Source organism: Triticum dicoccoides, chromosome 4B, assembly GCF_002162155.2.
Source record: "Triticum dicoccoides isolate Atlit2015 ecotype Zavitan chromosome 4B, WEW_v2.0, whole genome shotgun sequence".
Taxonomy (NCBI): domain Eukaryota; kingdom Viridiplantae; phylum Streptophyta; class Magnoliopsida; order Poales; family Poaceae; genus Triticum; species Triticum dicoccoides.
In genome coordinates, this window is record NC_041387.1 from 25674328 (window position 1) to 25692223 (window position 17896).

Consider the following 17896-nt stretch of genomic DNA (forward strand, 5'->3'; position numbering starts at 1 on the left):
GGTAGGAGATGGGCTCACTCACCAGAGAGGGAGGTTGTGGTCGACGCCGACGCGCAAACAGAACCACCACCGCCGGGGTCGGGCGTGGGCTCCTTCCTTCCTGGTCGTCGTCATCTTGGTCCTTGTGGGTGGCGTCCATGGATTGGAAGTGGGGAGACTTGGGAATCCCCTCCCTTGAGATGGCTTACCATTGCCTGTCGATGTTCGTCCATGGAGAAGAGAAGACTCCTGAGCACACACACACAAAAGATAAGAGAAGGAGGTTGTAATTATACCACATCCTATCTATTTTGAAGTTGTAATGCAAACAGAGGTTGTACGAAACAAAACCTACAGGAGTAAAAAGGAGATACCTGATTAACATGGCTTGTGAAGGATCTTGGGTCTCTATGATGGAGTGAATGTGTCATAAATCCAATAATCTGTACTGGACAACACCTCCTTAACATTACCAAGAATACCTGCAAAGGGTGAATTTGATGAGCATAGAACATTGCCATGATTTAAACTTGCAGATCGGTAAATGTTGACTTGTGCATGGCAGGAACCAAATTAAATCTAGCAATAATTATATCTTGCATCAGCAAGTCACATGACCAGGTAATATATTGTACACCGACAACATGAAACATGTGGTAGTGCTGGCCTTGAAGATTATCGATAGACTGCTCTCTAGATAGAATCAGTGGGAGAAAGAGAGAGTACATTGCATAGTGGCACTAATAAAACATGATTATTAGAATGAAGAAATTAGAAACGTGACCCCTTCTAGACAAAGGTATATTCTACACTAAGAACATACATCTACACTAAGAACACACAATTGCACAAAGAGGAATTAAGCATCCGTTACTCCAGTAATTATCCCCAATACCAACATTGTAGTTAGCTGTGTATAGGTAGAGATGGTAGGTTAGAAGGAAGAATCTGTGATGTAAATGGAAAATGTCTATACTGTACGACCTATTGTCACACCCAATTACTTAAACAATATAAATAATTGAAGTAGCAAGTTCCTGCAAAGTACAGACAAACAAATTAGATGTAAATAGTGTTCAATCAGAGATGCTCCGAGGTAAAATATGACACTTTCCTCTGGCAAAAAACAGAAGTAAATTCAATAGGAAATTCTAAACCTCGCAGGTTTAAAAGCCAAGCTCATTTGAAAACCAAGGTGGGAATGAGCGCTTATCTTGATCCTGCAACCCGATACCTAAGTACCTACATAAGCGTACATGAACCCCAACACAAGCTTGTCACTATAATCACCGCTTCTGTGTTAAAAAGGAAAAAAGAAGAAGAATGCAGGGCACGAAAGGGAATGCTCTAGTTCTATAGAAGCGACAGGACCATGATGGATTCAACAACCTATCATGTCAATGGTCAACACACTGAACTGAAATGTACCATCACTTCCATATAATTGAGGATTTAAAGATTAGACTGCAAGCACACAACATATAAGGATTTAACTTTTTCCCAAAATATTATATGGATTTATCAGTCAATCCACAAGAAGGGTGGCTTTAAACCATAACATTCTTATTTTATTCTCCATAATAAATCAATTCAAGCAATTTATTTTGTACCATTGATCAAGTACTTCCGGTAAGGAACCATACACGGTGGTTCAGTCTGGCGCATACCACATTAGGACCTAATTGGCGCTCTTCCACTTCTCCGCTACCGTTGCGTTTGGCAAACAAACAAAACGCAAATCAATATGACATTCATTTAATTAAACTAATCAAAAAACGTAGCTTTTGTCTATGGACGATTTGGTTCACCTCTTCTCATACCTACTATACTGTAAATGGTAAGCACTTAAGAATGAAACTGAATACTTCATCCAATGGTCAATCCAGCTACCATGCCTAGCTATGCTGATGGTGATCAAGTTCAGAACCCTCATCATCTCCTAGAAGCAGAAAAAATAATCAAAGAGACGCTATATGCACAGAAGTTTTGGCAAGATAAAAGTTCCAGGCCTAAATATGCTTCTCTCAATCTTCGTTATTTTCTGAAAATCTACATTTTACATTGAATGACATTCATGAACACGCAGATAGCATCGCCCCATTGATGCGCTGGACTACAACTCACACACACACGGGTTGTCAAGAAGTTCAGAAGAACGAAAGAAAGGGAGGACAAGAAGGGACACATGCGGTGGAAACATACAGGCTTCACAAATAAACAGGGAAGCATGGCCTTAGATACTACACGTAAGACTACAGTTGTATTTGAAGATACATAGACTGGTTCAGAATGTATAAGAGGATTCATGAACGGCCTCACCACGATGCCCTCGTCAGGTAGAGCAGCGACACGAGCGGCTCCGCTTGGCCGGCGGGAAGGAGAAGGGCCAGGTCGGGGCAGATGGGCGACGGATCCGGGAGCACAACAGGGACCATGGCGTCGTCCTCGCCCCTGGCCTCCTTCCTACAGAGACGAGACCATGGTGAGAGAGGGACAGAAAGAGAGAGAGGAGAAATCCGTGGAAGAAGGGGGAAGAGGAGGTGCAGTGCCTCACCATGGCGGCTCGGTCCCCATGCTAGGGTTTGGGGTGTCTCCGTCCACGGCTGCAGCTGGGTCGGACCCCCCTCCATGGCCGACCTCGAGGACGGTGGCGGCTCAGGTCAACGACGGCGCGTCGATCCCGCCGTGGATCTGGGCGCTGCATCACCACGTCCTCCTCGCGCTCGGGGAGCGGGCGGTGGTTCCCCTTCTCGCCCCTGCGCACGAGCGTGCGGTGCGGCGGCGGCCGGCTGGGCGAGAAGACGACGACAGCGGGGCTGGGAGGCGCGGGTGAGGTTCTAGGGTTTGGAGGGAGAGAGAGAGAGAGGCGAGGCGGGGGAGGCGGCGACTAGGGTTCTAGCACGGGAGGGAGAGGTCGGGGAGAGGGTTGGGCGAGCGGAGGCGGCTGCGCGAGTGCGGGAGGAGCGACGGCTAGGTCACACCCATGTCGCTATTGGGTATTTTTCCAGCCATGTGAAATGACGAGAATGCCCTCGACGGGGCACCGGATTTACGTGCGGTGGCACGAACGTCTCTATACTATTCATTGCTACAGGGCCATCGACCCGATCTGACGGCCGACGCTCTCCAGCGGCTTGATCCGACGGACCAGAAGGCATCAAGCAAAACAATCCAACGGCCAGAAATCGCTAAGCTCTGAGAGTGTCTCGGAAGGGCCTGGATCCTTATTTCTCGATAGTGGGATTTTACAGTATTGTAATGGACCAATTACAATGCCGGGCCGGCCCGTTTGGCCAGCTCTAAGTCATTGGATGGGAAGACGGGACACGTGGGCGCATCTAGGCAAGGGTATGCACGGGATCGAGTTGGCTACCGGCATCCAAGAATTTTTTCCCCTCCCCGCGCCAGACCTAGCGACGACTCCTCCCCGCGGCGAGAAGCTTCAGGCGGCGGCGGCGGCGGCGCAGGTAGGGTTTTCCCACTCCCTGGCCCTCATCCTCCCCGTCCTCTCTACGCCGGCTGCGGATCTTTAACCATCGGCGGCGGTGGATCTTCAACCCCCGTCGGTGGCGCAGTTAGGGTTCCCACTCCCTGGCCCTCCGACTCCGATCTCCGGCGGCGGCGGATCTTCAAGCCCCGGCGGCCTATGTCGCTGGCCGGCGCAGCCACTCCTCCCGCCCCGTCTCGCTGGCCGGCGCAGCCCCTCCTCCCGCCCCGTCTCGCTGGCCGGCGCAGCCACTCCTCCCGCCCCGTCTCGCTGGCCGGCGCAGCCCCTCCACCCGCCCATCTCGCTGCCCGGCGCGGCCCCCATCCGGACCATCTTGCTGGCCGACGCTGCCCCTCGATCCCGCCCTTCTTCTTCCCCTTCTCTCTGACATCTTCTTCTTCGCCTTCCTCTTCCATGTTCTTCTTCCCCTTCTTTCTCTTCTTTTCCTTGCCCAGCCAGTCCCCTTCTAAGTTCCTCCTCTTCCCTTGTTCCTATTCTTCCTGTTTTCTCCATTTTCCAATTAATTTACTAACCATAGATTCATGCTTTGCAGGTCTCACAGGTCATGCTGATAAGGGGAACCCCGGGAGGCCGAGTTAAGGTACCAGCTGCTCATTGATTTAATGAAGGGAGCCATGCTAAATTGTCATAGATTAGATGATGCATGCTGATATATCATATATGGGGATAATTGACGATAACCCCCCTTGTTGGCAAATCCTTGATCATATACCCCCCGCCGCTGTCTCTGACATGTAGGGTTTAAGTGGCCTAGGGGGGTTATCATTATATGCTCTATATTGTTGTGTGCTGGTCAGGGTGATTGATGAATGCTTATGTGATGTGATGGTGAAAAAAATGTGTGAACCTCAAATAGTGCTCTATGTTGTATTGAGAATTAAATTTAGCATAAAACTGACATGATGTGTATGCATTGTAGTTGCATCATATCTCAAGTGGATTTGGTCGCTTCTATTACCAAAGAAAACAAAAGAAGAAAAAGGAAATGATTATATTTCTCTTCAGTCACTTTCGTTTAATCTTGTCTGCCTTTTTTATTATTTAGTTAGTTATGTGATTTTTTGAAAAAACATAACATGCTGGATGCAGTGGAGTGTCATTCTTTAGTTTCATCAGTCAGCTTTATTTGGTTCCTCGTTCTCATTCTTCAGTCATCTCCCTTGGTCAATGTGACTTGTCATTCTTCAGCCTTTCACCTGTTGATTTAGGATAATGTAGCTGATCAACTTGTTCCATTATCAGATCTGTTGCATATACTAATGCTACTGTATTTTATGATTTTGCTTCAGTCATAGTCCTATCAGGCCAGCAGCTCCAGCAGCAACTTTCCCGAGTTGCCAGGTCCACAACACTTGTAGAAGGTATGCTCTCTGGCGCAGGTCTTCCTGCTCTTCCTCCCCATTTCATTCTTTAGGAAATTAGATGAGAATTACATCCACAGACTTACATGGTCTTTATTACTTGTAATATAGGATGAAGGCTAAATTTCTGTCCGGAATGTTGTATTCAACGTTTCGCCTGGGCCGTTCTTCTGTGCACCCTGGCTGCCATGGAAAATCTACAAGAAAATTTTCAGAGAAGGCATCTGGTCCAGTGACTCAAAGAATGTACGTACACTCAGCCACAAAATTATCTTTCAATTGTAGCTGATAGCTTCCATGTCACATATTGTGACAACATCATCGACTAAATCATTTCATTGTTGCACAAGGTCACCGCCCAGAAACTTATGTCACTCTCACTCCCAACAACACCGACCACCGCTGTCCCCTCCTACCCACAATCCTCCTTCCTTGCCCTCCTCCGATCCCTATCTCTGTTCCTCTACATGCCCAAGTAGCTATGCCCACAGCTACCTCTCCTATGCCCTTACATGTGAAGGCTATTGCACTGGCAGCTTTGCAGCAGCATCGCCGCAGAACGTGCTGCTGGGAAAAGGTACACTAAGCTGGTATAGACCATGCCAGTCAAAGTAGTATACATGGCACCACGTCAGCTAGAGTCAAGGGCGCACTTTGTCCAGTTTTAGCGTCAAGGAGTGAAATTTTGGACTTTGCGAAGAGTTGAACGAAAAATTGGCACCTGCGGCCTCAACACCCCATCTCCATGGGAACGCTGACTGACTCAGAGAATGGTGGGTCTGTGTAGCGTGTAGAAGCGTCCTAGAGGGGGATACAGCTGTGTGCAGCAAGTCAAATGCCATATAGAAGTTGAACAATGCATGTGTTGTTGCAATTTCGGAGTAAGCGGATTACTGCAAACCTTTGTGGTGTTAGTCTACACAGTCCATGTGTTACTTTGATTGGATTGTGAGTATTCGCGATGCACTGCGGACCTTTGTGTTGTTAGTATACACAGTACACGTGCTACTCTGTTTATCATTGGTATTTGCAGCATTACAATTAAGAAGACATGTTTGACTTTTTTTTTTGACATGGAACACTCGTATTCCATTAATACACGGCTAAATCGCCGGTCACAGCACGGGTTACATCATCAGGATAGTTTGAAATCCAGTGACTTGAAGCACCAACCGGTGATCCCGCACCAAAAGCCGCCAACACATGTGCTGGCTTGTTACTTTCACGTGGTGTGTGCACTACAATAGACTGAAGAAATTGTGTGGCAAGCTTTAGCTTGATATCTTGAAACACCTGACCCAGAGGAGACATATCATAGGCATCCGATGACACGGCTTGCTGAAGAACGAGGCAATCAGTCTCAAAATGAACTCTTCCCACCCCCATTTGGTCAGCAAGGGCTATCGCGTTCAGCAAGGCCACTGTTTCTGCATGTAGAGCGCTCGATAAAAATTGAGATGAGCCAGCTGCAACAAAATTCGTATCACATGAAGCATCTCTGCAGACTAACCCCCAACCCCCATTGCCAGATTGATCTTTGTAGGCGCCATCAATGTTTATTTTAACAGTATCTGATGGTGGTGGCTTCCAAGTTTGGTGCATGGTCATCTGATCGGCTGGCTCTTTATTTAAAAAAATCCTTCCACTCATTTACATGTAAGCGTACAGAATATTGGATTTCCTCTATCGTTGCTCTGGGTTCACCATGGTTTCCACGATTTCTTTCATGCCACCAAGACCAAAGGAGAGCAACAGTGGGCATTCTCTGTACCTCAGGCAGTCGGGTAATAGCATGCACTACATCCTTTGCCGAGACAAGTTGTGCAAGATGCAATCTCACCTCCTCCAACTGCAGTGCTCGCCAGCATGGTTTCACCATTTTACAGTTCAGAAATAAATGCCCCCCTTCTTCAAACAGCCGACCACAGACGGCACACCGCGTGTCAAGCTCAATACCCTTCCTACTAATGTTCATGTATAATGGGTGACTGTTATGAGCAAGTCTCCATAAGAAATGATGCACCTTTGGGGGACACTTTTGCTTCCATATTGACTTGAATAGCTCAGCATCCCGTTCATCATTAGATGAGCTTTCCCCCCTTTGCCTGTTAGACTCTCTCTTCAACATTGCCACATGCGCCTTATATGCAGACTTAACTGAGAAAATGCCTTTACTGTCGAGGTGCCAAGCTAAAAAATCTCTGGCCTGATCATTGACGGGGATGCTCAGAATGTATGGCACGTCATCTTGGTGAAAACAGTCTTCAACGAGAGCTTGATCCCAGGTTCCGGTGGAAGGATCAATTAATTCACAAACCCTGGTAAATAAACTTTGTCCACGAGGGTTAGAGGGCCGACGAGTCACTCCCCTTGGAATCCAAGGATCTTCCCACATGTGGACATCTGTCCGTCCCCGATTCTCCAGATCATCCCCTCCTTAAGCAGATCAATGCATGTTTGACTTGATAGATGCTAGCTTGGCCGTATCTTGCTAGCTAGGAGGTGGTCAAGCACCATACATCATTACCTTAGCAAGCACAGTAATGGAAGATATCAGTACATTATTTCATAGATGTCATGCAGTGTTTCGTTTTGCTGTTTGCTCTTTCTTTTGCACTATACGTGATGCCTGATGCATTTGCATGATCAAACTGCATGTGTTCTCTATTGCTGTAGCTTTGGTGATGACATAGTTCTAACAAGATTTGTCTCTCCTGTGTTGCAGGCAATGTGCCAAGAAGTATGATCGCGCTGAGGATTTGGTGTGTCCAGTACAATACTTTAAAGAAGAGTTAGGGTTCCTAAAATCTCTGGATGAGAATGAACTTCTCGGAGCAGCTGAAAAGAAAGGCAGGTCTGAGGTCAGGATGGAGGTAGCGAGAGCAGCAAGATCGCTGCCTGAGCTCATCTTGAAGAGACATGCTATTGGAATAGCCTGTGGTGACAGCCTGAAGCTAAGCAATATCAGGATTTCGAGGTCTATTGGCAAGTTCGTATTTGTCGAACCCCCAAAACCTACGGATAGATGCCTTAGGCTCGTAGATGACTTCAGCCGTGGGGCAGATGTATTGGAGGAGCTAGCAAGCTCAGTTTTGGGCCCTGGTGCTCGGATGCCGAAGGTCTGGGATGATTTCCTTGACAAGTTAAGAGAGCAATGCCCAAGAGTGCACATCATAATGTATCACTCACTCTTCTTGTCATTGAATCTGAGGTATTGTCTAAGGGTCATTGTGGATCAGCGGTTCCGCAAGGACTTCGGTTCACTGAAGAAGGAGCAGAAGGATGCTATCCGGAAGTTCATTGAAAAACTTGGCATGACGCGCAAGGAGGATCTGCCCTCGCTCCTGCTCAGGAATGAGTTTCTGAAGTTTGTCTCGTTAAGGTCAAGAAAGGGCGCGCAGGGAAGACGCGGGAAATCAAATTCACAGCTGAGCACCCAGGAGGCAGTCTGGAGTGACAAAGGCCGATCCATCATAGCCTTCAACAGAGATGGCGTCGTCCATGGTTGCAAGGACGATCCGAATGACAAGGAGATAGCAGCTATGCCCAACATCCAGAAGCACTGGAGGACTCAGGAGAATGTCATCCAGTTACTGTGTGAGGAGTTTGAGCTTCTTGATCAGTCATACATCGAGCTGTGTGATGACGATGAGAAGATACTGTGGAAACTGGTGAGAATATGGGAGCTCTTTGGCGAGACTGAAGGCTATTGGCAGGCTGCCATTGCTGCATTACATGAAGAGTCAAAAGCTTCACTGGCGAACGGTTCAACCAAGTGTGAGGTGGAGTAGTTTCTTTATTCTGGTTCTGGTGTTGAGTGCCTTGTAAGTAGGCTCCGTGGCTTTTTGACCAGGATAGATGGGAAAGTTGATGCTGCTCTTTTGTCATGTGTGTAGGTGGCTCTTTGCATGTAAGAGTAACAGTTTAGTCTCAGTTTAGGTTGTTCCCCGTAATGAGAATTTGCTAGTAGGTTTGGATCATTCTCCGAGTCCGAGCTGCCTCTGTTGAGTTGTATCCTGATGGTAATTTGGTGCAGTCTTGAACCTGTCGAGTTGTATCCTGATGGTAATTTGGTGCAGTCTTGAACCTGTCGAGTTGTATCCTGATGGTAATTTGGTGCAGTCTTGAACCTGTCGAGTTGTATCCTGATGGTAATTTGGTGCAGTCTTGAACCTGTCGAGTTGTATCCTGATGGTAATTTGGTGCAGTCTTGAACCTGTCGAGTTGTATCCTGATGGTAATTTGGTGCAGTCTTGAACCTGTCGAGTTGTATCCTGATGGTAATTTGGTGCAGTCTTGAACCTGTCGAGTTGTATCCTGATGGTAATTTGGTGCAGTCTTGAACCTGTCGAGTTGTATCCTGATGGTAATTTGGTGCAGTCTTGAACCTGTCGTGTCGATGATGATATGACTGACTACTCTGTTGAGTTGTGTTCTGAAGGTGATATTTTGGTGCACTGTTGCACGAAATAAGTTGCAATTTGTGGTCATTCGCAGTTTGGCTGGTTGTCTCTTTTGCCTCCGTCCTAAAATGCAAGATATGTTTTTACACTGATAGTGTCAAAAAAAATATCTTTCATTTTGGGACGGAGGGAGTAGTAGAGTAAACTACGACTACTCATTTTACTTTATGATGAGAGTATAAGAAATGCACCTATGAGTTTCCGATATTTCAGCCTTGACATGAGTGATTGTAGTTTTGAGACCACTAGCTTATCAATGTAGACGAAAATATATCAGTTGGTGAATGAACGAACGCATATATAGGCGAACATCTCTCGCAGCACAGGCTTGTTTGCAAACTGACAAACAGATGTTCGTTGCTCTCTCACCACAATACAAGAGGACAGCAAGTAATTGCGTTAACCTGGAATCAACAATTTAAGTACTGGAAAATGGTTTCGTGCAGTCCGAAGGCACGGTGAGAGTGGACAGATGAACGCGGCAATGAGCTCGACGAACGTGATGGAACGGGGCAGCTACGACTGACTGCGGGGGACAAGACAAAGTTATTTAGGTAAAAAATCATCACAGTTGAGGCTAGGATAACAAATTGGTACTACATTTGTGCCAGTGTACAAGAACCACCAACTCTATGTCTAATCTATAACGCGGAGCAATGATTGTTGAATTTGCTCGTGAAAACAACGAAACTGACATCTTGGGCCCACCTGTCGGGTTGACATGGCAAAGACCAGGCACACAAAAAAACATTGATCAGCTGAGGTGGCAAATGAGACGCGGACCCCGCCCGCATATCAGTGACTACATGATCATCTTCTTCCCATCTCTCTTTCTATGAGACATTACATCGAGCAGCTTGTGGGCGGGCAAACTGCAGCGACCAGTGGCAGCAGCGATTCACCATGGTGGTGGGGGAGATGGGCGCAGTGAGTCCTCCAAGGCCGATGCCGTTCCCGTCTGCGTGGACGCCCGAGCCATCCTCGCTTGTTCGAGCCGAGAGCTCCATGGCCACCATGGCATGGCAGCCGAGCCCTTGCTCGAGCTAGCCCCGGGCCGCCTCATCCTGTTGCCCGCACGCCTAGCAGCCGCGATCCGCACCACTCTCGCGAGATCCGGCACCATAGTCGTGCCCGCGCGTCTCACCGCCGTCGACCGCCAGCTCTGGCGGCCACACCAGTCACTCCAGAGAGCTCTCTCCCACGCCAGCTCTAGCGCCTCCCGCCGGCGCGGCACGGCAACACATCTGCCAAAGAAGGGGGAGGTAGTGGGACGAGCACAGCGAGAACCTCTTGCTCCCTCCTACAGCTCGCCGGCGAAGGACCTGGTCATCGGGAAAGGAGAGAGAGAGGATTTGGGGGAGAGAGAGACGGGGGAGGAGGAGAGTGGAACAGATGAGAGGTCGACGGGTGGGGCCTTTGGCCACCTCAGCAAGTTATCCATGTAGACATGCCATGTCATCTTGACTGGTGGTCTCCACCAGTCGGTTTCACTGTTTTCGCGAGTAAATGAGAGAATCGGTGCTTCGCGTTAATCATTAGGCGCAAATTTGATGGTTCTTCGTGCCCTGGCTCATACGTGATACCAAGTTGTCCCAACCGTGATGGTTTTGGGTAAATGATTCGACGAGACAAGTAAACTAGATGTGCATGGTCACACACATCGGCCGAAATTATTAGACCATTATTTTAGTAAAGGTCCACCATAATACTTTTTATAAGAAAAGTCTAAAGTACCCTTATGTAACACTTTGATCTTTCCTTCGCAAGATTGGACTCTTGTCTTTTTTTTTCGATTTTGTTGTATTTTCTCTTGATCTTGGGCGTAGGAAGATGGTTACATGGCAATGCCTTTCCTTCAAATCATAGATTCTTCTCATTCCATCCTTGCCACCAAAAATATATTCTTAGGGTTTGCCGCCAAAACCGTGCTTTCCGAAGTATCGGGAAGAAAACCCTAACTTCGAGAGTTATAAAGGAGCCCTAACTTCCTTTGATCCACTGCCTCCAAAAATTCTCCCAGAGACTCTCCTGCATCTATAAACCCTGGATATGCAAAAATATTGAAGTCATATGCAATATTTCTCATTTCAAATTAATTCCTTTTCCTGGCTGTGAAGGAATTAATTCCAGGAAAATATCTACCCATCTACAATTTTTTTTGGAAACTTGTGGATATATTCCTTGTGTCTATCTTGATTTTCCTTTATAGAATCAATATTTCACTACTGTCTATTTCTAAAGGAGCTACCTTTTTAGTTGCTTTAAATTTTTTGAATTAATTTGTGGAGCTTCTCGTGGACCAACCTTCATCATTTTGATCAATATATCAAGATCCATAGTTGAAATTCTGAGCATAGCATCCATTCCCAATTTTTGAAGGAAGTGCTTGAACCCTTGATCCATTTGAGCTAATTTTGCACAGTGATTAACATTGACAGATCTCTCATGAAAACCAAAATCCAGCCCTATCCATCCAGCCAATCCTCCACAAATATTTGCCAAAGTTTCTGTACAGACTTAAACCTTGTGAAGGAAGTATCCTAAAGGCTTCCCATTTACCCTCAAAATTTACCGGGGGTTTATCTTGGTAAATGATTGCTATCCACCAAAAATGAGCTCATTACCTTAAGCCATTTATTCTCAGATAACTATCAAAGCAATTTGTCCAGATTGGACTTTTGTGAAGCAAGTATTATTTCCCCTTATCATTTTGTTGTAAACCATCACAGGGTGATGGACCTTTCTAAAGTATTTCTAGACACAAAAAATCACATATTTTCACCAAGCTAATCTTCCCCAGTACACCACAAACACATGATGTTCATCATCTAAGTCATCTCAAATCAGTCCATTCTTGACTCCACTGCCATCCAAGACATGACATATCAACTCATGGATTATTGAACGCACCATATAACGCAATGCACGTGGTGACCGTGCATGTGGCCTGCATTAATGGTGCTCTGCGCCGTGCCTCGCCTCGGCCGACAACTCCGGCCAGCCTCCTCTTGTCCCTGCGTGTCAAACACCTTCTCCATCAAACACCCCCCCTCCGGACCCCTCTCCCCCTCAGCCACTTCCTCGCCGCGCCCCGGCAAGCTCCGCCGAAGCACTGTGCCCCCGTGATTTCCCTTGTCCACTTCCCTGTGGCCTCTCCTTCCCCCGTGTTGTCATGTCGCATTGATTGCATCTTCAGGTCGGCAGAGCGCGTCCAAATCCAGCTCACCGGAGCACTTGATCTCCGGCCAGCTCTTCCGCCATATTTGTCGTGTCCTCTTGGGGCGCCCCCTCCCCTCTATGTATAGGTGGAGAGGCGCGGGAAACAACCCCTCCAAGCCCTAGGGCGCAGCCAAGGGGGAGAGGACTTGGACTCCAAGTCCAATCCTATTCCTACTAGGAATCCCCCCTTTTTTTCCTTCCCTAGCCACATGGGCTTTTGAGGACTTGGTGCGCCTAGCCCAATAAGGCCAGGGCACCTCCCTTCAGCCCATGCCATCCCTCGGGTCATGGTGGACCCACTTGTGGACTTCTATACCCCTCCGGAATCCTCTAGGACCTTCTAGAAGCTTCATGGTACAATACCGAAAAAACTGCACCTTTTTTCGGAACCCAAAATATGACTTCTCATATATAAATCTTTACCTCTCGACCATTCTGAGACTCCTCATGACGTCCGGGATCTCATCCGGGACTTCGAACAATATTCGGTTACCAATCATCAAATATCCCGATACTACTCTAGCGTCAACGAACGTTAAGTGTGTGACCCTGCGGGTCCGGGAATCATGTAGTCAGGGAGCTCTCTGTCGAGCCAAGAACTTCGGTTCCGAGGTAGTCTTCATCAAGAGTATCGTCCTTGGCATAGAAAACCAGTTCAGAGGCTACTGACAGTGTCCTGGATTAGGGGGTGCTAACCTAGTCGGCCCATGCTCCTTGGATTGGACAGATAGGCCCTCAGTCATACGCAAGAAGGACTCTGGAGGCCGTACGCAGGAGGCGTGATCGATACTACATCCATCAAAGACTTGTCGTATACTCGAAGATAACTCATGTCGCCTTGTGCCTAGATGCCGACCTTGTGACCCTAGATACCCTACATGCATGTATATAAGCCGTGGGGTTTAGCCCGTAGAGGGGACATTAACGCAATATCATTCACCTAGCCCTAGAGTTAGACCACATCTTACGATCCCGAGGTAGATCAACTATGTACTCGATACATCTCCATTAATATAAACAAGAGTAGGACATAGGGTTTTACCTCCATCAAGAGGGACCGAAACTGGGTAAAACATTGTCTCTCTGTTCCTATTACCATCTGTCCGAGATCGACATCTCGGGACCTCCTACCCCGAGGTCTGCTGGTTTTCACACCGACACCAGCCTTCTTATCTACAACATCTCATATGCTTCATGGTGCTCAAAACGTCTTTGGAGCCCCGGTTCTAAGCCGTAAAGCATGGCGTATTGAACTATCGTGTAGTCATCATTTCTTGTCTGCCAGACGTTCATAGTGTGTAGATTTGCGGGAGCGAGTGGCTCACCTAGTGGTGCATAAAAAACATAAGCCTTTTGTGCAGCAGTGAGGATAGTCCTCATATTACTGACCCAGTCTGCATAGTCTTTTAACCTTTTCTTTTTCTAGGAACGCATTAAAATTCAGGCTAGCTACAGTGTGAGCCATTGATCTACAACATAAATTTTTAAAGAGATTTAGATTAAGTTCATGATAATTGGTTTAGTTAATCAAAATACTAGTGAACTGCCACTTAAATCAACATCCCTTAAGTTGTGTAAGTGTTACATGATCCAAATCAACTAACCCATATCCGATCACCATTTCAGATGGGGTGGTCATCAATGGTGAACATCTCCATATTGATCATATCTACTATATGACTCATGTTCGACCTTTCGGTCCTCCGTATTCTGAGGCCATGTCTGTATATTCTAGGCTCGTCAAGTTTAACCCAACTATTACGCATGTGTAAAACATGATTACATCCGTTGTATGTGAACGAAGAGTCTATCATACCTGATCATCACGAGGTGCTTCGAAATGACAAACTTTTGCAACGGTTCAGCTGGTTCCCGTGCTACTGCTAGCCATTTACCCCACGCTACTGCTAGCCATTTTCCTAGTAGTGTAGGGGTGCACATCTGACTAAACAATTTTTTCCCTGTTGTTCAGACTAACTGACTGAATGGGTTCAAAACATCTAAGCTTTTTTTGATGCAATCTCGTGAAACTCTTTATTAAATTCTGACAATGTTTATAGGGACGAACGTAAGATCACCAGGATGGCGCATCCATACATGACGGCCGGTTCCTAGTGTAAGAGCATGTTTCGCTAAATTGTGAGCCTCAATATTCGAGATTCCATACGCATAACTAAAAGAACAAGTACTACCTCGGTCTCAAAGTTGGATTAAAATTAAGACATTTATTGTGTATTTTGAGACGGATGGCGTAATAGATAAACTAGAGTGGTGTAAAATTTCTAGAAGAATGGCACCATAAACCGCTGCACTCCCATGCACTCCTCCTATATACACTACTCGCAAAAGAAGAAAGAAGTATACAAATCACCCCAAAATCCAATCTTTGGGATTAGGGCTGGAATTCGAGCCGAGTCGAGCCAGCTCGGCTCAACTCGCTAGAGCTCGTTTCGTTAACGAGCTAGCTCGACTCGACTCGTTACTATAACGAGCTCAAACCCAAGATTGGCTCGACTCGTATAACTCACGAGCTGGCTCGTTTAGCTTGTTAAGCTCGTTAAATATATAAACATAAAGCCCTCAAATATAATAAAAATGATTATGTATATATTAAACATATATATCACTAAACAATTGTAATTTCCTTGTAACGCATGAGTCTTTTAGGAGGCTAGGCCTTCAACGGGTAGGCCTTGGGTTGTGCGCTTGGGACCTAGGTTGTTTAGTGGGCGATCTTTCTTTGTATTGGGATTGGCTGATCTATTGTATCAAGTCTAACGAGTTACACGAGTACTCGTGAGATTGGCTTGTTTAACTTGGTTTGTAAACGATCTTAAACTAAAGCTCGGCTCGACTTGTTATTCTTCGAGTTCGAGTCGATTCGAGCCGAGTCACGAGCTACTTGTTTAGCTCGCAAGCTTCGAGCTTTTTTTCCAGCCCTATTTGGGATACATACCCCCTTGAACTCAAAACCGGGACAAATCACACCCTCAAATTACTAAAACCGGGCAGTGGTTTCAATCAAATCTTGAGCTGTTTTTGTCTCCCCTGATGCCGATTAGATGCTGACAGGGAAAAAAACTTTGAATGGGGCCCATTAGCCAGTTGCCCCCTTGCTTCTCCTCTGTCCTCTGTTCCCCTTTGTCTCTCACGCGGAGAAAATCCCCACCTCGCCTCCATCCCCATCATCGGCGCGGGCCTCTGGCTGGCGCACGTAGGTGATTTGTCCCGATTTTGAGTTGCCAAAGAAAGATTGGATTGGATTTTGGGGTGATTTGTATACTTGTTTCGCAAAAGAAACCCAAAAGAGGGAGTCCGTCCAGGGACCAGGGAAGACAAGGCTTTGCGTGGGCTGATGCTTGGTAATATGGCCCAGTCGGCCCATGGTTAATTATCATCATCCATATACAGAGTTACAGACGAGAAGAAAGGCGTGGCTTTCCTCGTTCCATCCCCCAATCTCGCCGCCGCCGCCGCCGCCGCCGCCGCGCCTGCTTCGATTCGTCGAGTCCCGTTGCAGGTATTGCTTAATCTTTCCCGGTCGATTCTTGCGGTTTGATGGATTTGTTGTTTGTAGATTGATTTTGCGTCCTTTTTGTCTAGTTGGTCCCGATCCGGAGGCGGAGCCGGAGCCGGAGAAGAAGATGAAGGCACGGCAGTTGGTGAACGTGGTGATGCGGAGGTACGGCATGGGCAGCAGCCACTATTCGGTGAGCCGCATCAAGCCCGAGGAGCAGCTCTTCTTCCCATCAACCAAGGAGGCGCGGGAAGCATCCAGCACGGGGACGGGGGAGATGGAGACCATCTCCAGGATGCCCGCCGCGCCCAGCCTGAGCCTCGTACGCTCGGCGGTTCTGGTGGAGAGGCTGGATTTCCTCCCTTTCTACGAGCGCAAGATCCTCTGCGTCGACGCCCAGGGCCGCACCGTCCTATACGACGCCGACGCCGACGCCGGCCTCCTCCATCCGCTGCCCTCCCTCAGGGGTCCCAAGGGGCCCAACCCCATCTCCTTCTCCATCCTCGACAGGGAGCCTCTGGACCCGCGGCGGGCCGACGTCCTGTACGTCATGCCCAGGTGCCCTCGGCGCTACGACTACTACAGCTTCGAGGCCCTCATGTACAGCGACCCCTCCAACGGCAGGAAAGGCTGGCGGTGGCACCGCCTCCCGCCTCCGCCCGCCTCCGCCAACGGCTGCCACGCGCTCGTCGACAAGGACGGCGGCGGCGACCCCATCCTCGTCGTCTCCTCCGCCGACGGCACCCACTGCTTCCACACCTTCACCAACACCTGGTTCGAGGCTGGAGGCTGGAGGCTGCCGTTCGCAGGCCGTGCCCACCGTGTTGCTGAGCTCGACAACCTCTGGTTTGGCATCGCCCGCGCCTGGCCCTACGACCTTTGCGCCATGGACCTCTACCCCCTCTGCGGCGGCCTATGCCCCGAGGCCGAGGCTCCGCGGCTGGCCTACAGCTGGGGAGACCACCTTAGCCTGCCGGACGACTGGGAGATGATGGACTGCAGCATGGTGTACCTGGGCGGCGGCAGGTTCTGCGTCGCCAAAATCTTTGAATTCTGCCACGGCGATGATGACCGCAAGGGGATGGGTGTCATCTCTGGCTTGGAGGTGGTGCGCCAAGGGGAGCCATCCAAACTCGTCATGGTCAAGCACAAGTCCAAGCTCTACAAGTTTACCAGGGATGAGATCCAGTGTATCCTCTAGACTAGAGCAAATGAACAATGTTCATGCTAAGTAACTACTCCCGGAGGTAGATACATCCATTTCTACGACAAGTAATTCCGAACGGAGGGAGTAGCAGGGGAGCAAACAATATCTAGACGAGTGCTATGTGTGTGTTGGCTAGTTTCTTGGACAGCAGCACTTGTGTGAATGCGAATGCGATTTGATTTTGGTTGTAATGTAAATTTCCCCCTGCCTGGTACCGTTTGTTTGCTGTCACAAATCTAACTTGTTTTAAAATATTTATCTTAGTTTTAGCAGCTACATTTTGTATGCAGTGAGCAAAATATTAATCCCGGCCTGCCTGCACCAAGACTCTGTGTATACTATTTAAGCTTGTCTCTATCTATATGCACTTGACTTGAGTCATCAGGCTCCTTTGTATATTTATTAGTTGTGCCTCTACTTCTCTACAGATTTCTTGCAAACTGTGAAGATGGTCCTCTTTGCTCTGCTAATTTAAATTCGTCATATATATATTAGAAATATCTGCTCCAAAAAAGTTGAATTCTCCAACAAAGGAGTCCAAATATCTGCTTCACACTTGTAACTGTTTTAAAAAAAAATCATCTTAGCTAATTATGTTGGCACATTTGTTATGCCTGGCCTGCATCCCTCAACATGTGTGGG

At 47.7% G+C, this 17896-nt stretch overlaps 2 protein-coding genes and 1 long non-coding RNA gene across 3 annotated transcripts; 2 read left to right on the forward strand and 1 right to left on the reverse strand.

The window, feature by feature from the left end:
• Positions 1-28: 28 nt before the first annotated feature.
• On the reverse strand, positions 29-2906 carry LOC119293255. The gene is made up of 4 exons (XR_005143007.1): positions 2534-2906; positions 2302-2442; positions 354-461; positions 29-228 (listed from the first exon to the last, which is right to left on the reverse strand). It is a non-coding gene; the product is annotated as an uncharacterized LOC119293255 (long non-coding RNA).
• Positions 2907-3340: 434 nt separating this feature from the next.
• Positions 3341-9237, forward strand: LOC119294730. Its single transcript, XM_037572983.1, has 5 exons — positions 3341-3446; positions 4020-4067; positions 4777-4848; positions 4960-5094; positions 7574-9237. The coding sequence occupies exons 4-5, from the start codon at positions 4961-4963 to the stop codon at positions 8637-8639; spliced, it is 1200 nt and encodes a 399-aa protein (XP_037428880.1). The 5' UTR covers positions 3341-3446; positions 4020-4067; positions 4777-4848; position 4960; the 3' UTR covers positions 8640-9237.
• A 6637-nt stretch (positions 9238-15874) lies between these two features.
• LOC119294731 lies at positions 15875-17559 on the forward strand. Its single transcript, XM_037572984.1, has 2 exons — positions 15875-16050; positions 16134-17559. Exon 2 carries the CDS (start codon positions 16175-16177, stop codon positions 17246-17248), a length of 1074 nt encoding a protein of 357 aa, XP_037428881.1. The 5' UTR covers positions 15875-16050; positions 16134-16174; the 3' UTR covers positions 17249-17559.
• Positions 17560-17896: the final 337 nt, after the last annotated feature.

Bases quoted from the DNA above. Each gene is read 5' to 3' on its own strand.
- LOC119294730 (XM_037572983.1), top strand. From the start codon at position 4,961: ATGAAGGCTAAATTTCTGTCCGGAATGTTGTATTCAACGTTTCGCCTG. The intron at 5,095-7,573 runs GTACGTACACTC...CCTGTGTTGCAG, and splicing joins GGTCCAGTGACTCAAAGAAT to GCAATGTGCCAAGAAGTATG.
- LOC119294731 (XM_037572984.1), top strand. From the start codon at position 16,175: ATGAAGGCACGGCAGTTGGTGAACGTGGTGATGCGGAGGTACGGCATG.